Source organism: Leptinotarsa decemlineata, unplaced genomic scaffold (assembly GCF_025532065.1).
Source record: "Leptinotarsa decemlineata unplaced genomic scaffold, Ldec_3_MD MMD2_tig00026375_RagTag_RagTag, whole genome shotgun sequence".
NCBI classification, from domain to species: domain Eukaryota; kingdom Metazoa; phylum Arthropoda; class Insecta; order Coleoptera; family Chrysomelidae; genus Leptinotarsa; species Leptinotarsa decemlineata.
Window position 1 is genome coordinate 329,673 of NW_027412711.1, and position 2,717 is coordinate 332,389.

Sequence of the window (2,717 nt, forward strand, 5' to 3'; positions counted from 1 at the left end):
CCCGTTCTTTTCTCGAAAAATATCAATCCTGCGAAAAAAATAATGGAGACCAAATTTGTTGGAAATTAAATTCTCTACAACTTTTGTCATTACTATTTTTCGTGTAAAATTGAAAATAAGTGTAATAAATTCAATATTATAATAATGAGATTCCACCACTCATTTCTCAAAAAATATCGATTCTACATACACACTGAACATTAAATACCCCCATTATTGATTTTAATAATATAGATTTACAAAAAATAAAGATTTTTTTCTCCAGTCACAATTCAAGTAGATGATCAATGCCGGTTCTATGACTGAGGATGACCAATGCCGGTTCTATGACTAAAAATTTTTAATTTTATGTTTCATTAAAAAAAAATTTAACAACACACTGTAGTCCCCGCCCACTCTCCTCCACTTTTAGCCCTGCCCCCTTCCCACCATTGCTCGCCTCACCCCACAATTGCGCATGCGCGCCCCCACCTCACTCCCACCACTCCCACTTCTGCCTACACCCTGAGGAGCACACTTCTCGGCATTCAGTACGACAAGTCTTCTCATCGAGTGCAGTCCAGCTACAGCAATCTACTACAACACCAGTCTAATACAGCAGTCTTCTACAGTCTACAACAAGCGAATTTTGAGTAAGTTATCAATGTTACTTTTTCATAACAACTAACTTTGTATTACATTTTCAGAATGGAAAACTACACGCAGGAAATCGACAACGCTGTGGCATCGATCATACCTGTGGATGTTGAGGTGGAGCGACCAGGCAGCCCTGATATGTTCGAGGGAGACGAGGTGGCGATGGTCCAAGAGGTGAAGGCTTCAACTTCGGGTGGTGTGCAGCGGCCACGCAGCCCTGTCTTATTCCAGGAAGACAGGGTTGTTAACAAAGCCAAGCGGCAATCTGCAGCTAAGGTTGGTCCTATTCAAAGGTATAGGAGTAAATGCAATAGGACTAACCCTTATGCAGGTAGTTGGTCGACCGCCAAAAGGAATCCTCCGAGACGTCCCACACCGCTCGCATTGACAGTGGAAAGACGGAGGGCATATAAGCCGGTGCCGAGGGTGCCATCTCCAGGTGAAATCCTCACCCAATTTGCATTATTAGCGATGTTGACACCCATGGAACTCACACCGGTGCCTGATCCTGCCATGGAGGTCGTGCCACCAGTGTCGAAGCCTGCCGGGGAGATCGCGCCACAAGTGCCACCAGTGCCGGAGCCTGTCGGAGAGGTTAACCCCCAGGAGATGGAAACTTTCCTACAGAGGTGTAGGGATGTTGCACTTGCTTCACGAAATAGTGAGGCCGCGTTGGCTAGCATTTCCCGGGAGGAGAATGAAATTGCTAGCCAACGGCGCGAGTTGTTAATGAGGATGGCCGAGCTAGATCGAAGGACTGCAGCTCTGAAGGAAAGGCGGAAGGCAGAGACCTCTTCGATAGAGCTCAATAATGAACTAAAAATATTTATAAAGAAATTTTTGAATAAAGGGAAATAGTTTTTAGGTCAACTAGGATAGTTTTAGGATAATTAGGTAGCATGGTAGTTTTAGGTTTGTAATTATAATTTTAGGAATAAAAAACAAAAAAAAACAAATGAAAAAAGAAGTGAAATAAAGGGTGTACATTGTTTTGGTTTGGTACACATTGAACAATGCGATGGTTGGAGCATTTTTCTTCACTTCGTCTTTTCATTATTTTTCTTTTTTCCATTTTCAATTCCAAGTTCTTTCATCCCCACTCCTCCCCACTCCCTTTCAAAAGTATAAAAGTAGGAATTATCTGTTGGAATATTCAGTTGATCAGCCACCTTCAACATGGAACCTGATTCAACTACTGAGCCGTACAGTGACCCAGCGCATCAACATCCTTACTGGGCTTCTATCCATGAAGGATTCGTGGACTCCACAACGGCACCTCATGACATTCCCTTCGAATTCATGAATAATGACTACAGGGTGCAGGTTCAGCATGTCACTGGGAGTGATGAAGCTGACTTATCGGACGGGGATTATCCGGATCCCTACCAATGGATGACGAATGGGGTGACCCACCGCCTGTAGACATCACAGATGAGGATGACGACGACGACGACGATGACGCTGGCGACATCAGACTTCCACCATCCCCAATCCTTATCGAGGACAGTCCTCCGCCATCTCCTATCCTAATTGATGACGATGATGTCCTAAATTCCGACGACGATATGTAATCGTTTCCCTGTTTCTCCCACCCTTTCCTTTCCTTTCCTTTCCTTTCCTTCCACGGAGTACACACTTTTTTGGTTGGTGTACACGAGGCACTGCGAGGCTGGGGCAGTGTCTTCCTCCCTCTCTCTTATTAGTTTTTCATAATAATCACTTAGAATTTCTCATAATAATCGCTCAGAGTTTCATGAAGATCGTCATTTTTAATGTTTTCGAATCTCAAACACTGTTCTACATTTACACTTCACCCCCTCCGTTTTATTTCTTCCAATATAAATATAGTATCAATCCCAGTTCTACATCATTCTTCCACAATGTCGATTGCTGATTCCACCACCGAACCGATGAGTGTACCAGAGTCTTCTATGATGAGTACAGGACCCATCCAGGTACATGAAATAGATTCTACGTTTGATCATTTCAGTACAACCTTCGCAGAAATGCTGCAACGCATCTACGATCTTCCTGATGATTTCCCGGAACGTATGCAAGAGGAAGTAGATGAGTTAGACGAT

General features: G+C 43.6%; 1 protein-coding gene across 1 annotated transcript; it reads left to right on the top strand.

Moving 5' to 3' along the window:
- Positions 1-372: 372 nt before the first annotated feature.
- LOC141486888 (uncharacterized) lies at positions 373-1,643 on the top strand. The gene is made up of 2 exons (XM_074185492.1): positions 373-632; positions 687-1,643. Exon 2 carries the CDS (start codon positions 688-690, stop codon positions 1,492-1,494), a length of 807 nt encoding a protein of 268 aa, XP_074041593.1. The 5' UTR covers positions 373-632; position 687; the 3' UTR covers positions 1,495-1,643.
- The last annotated feature ends 1,074 nt before the right edge of the window (positions 1,644-2,717 follow it).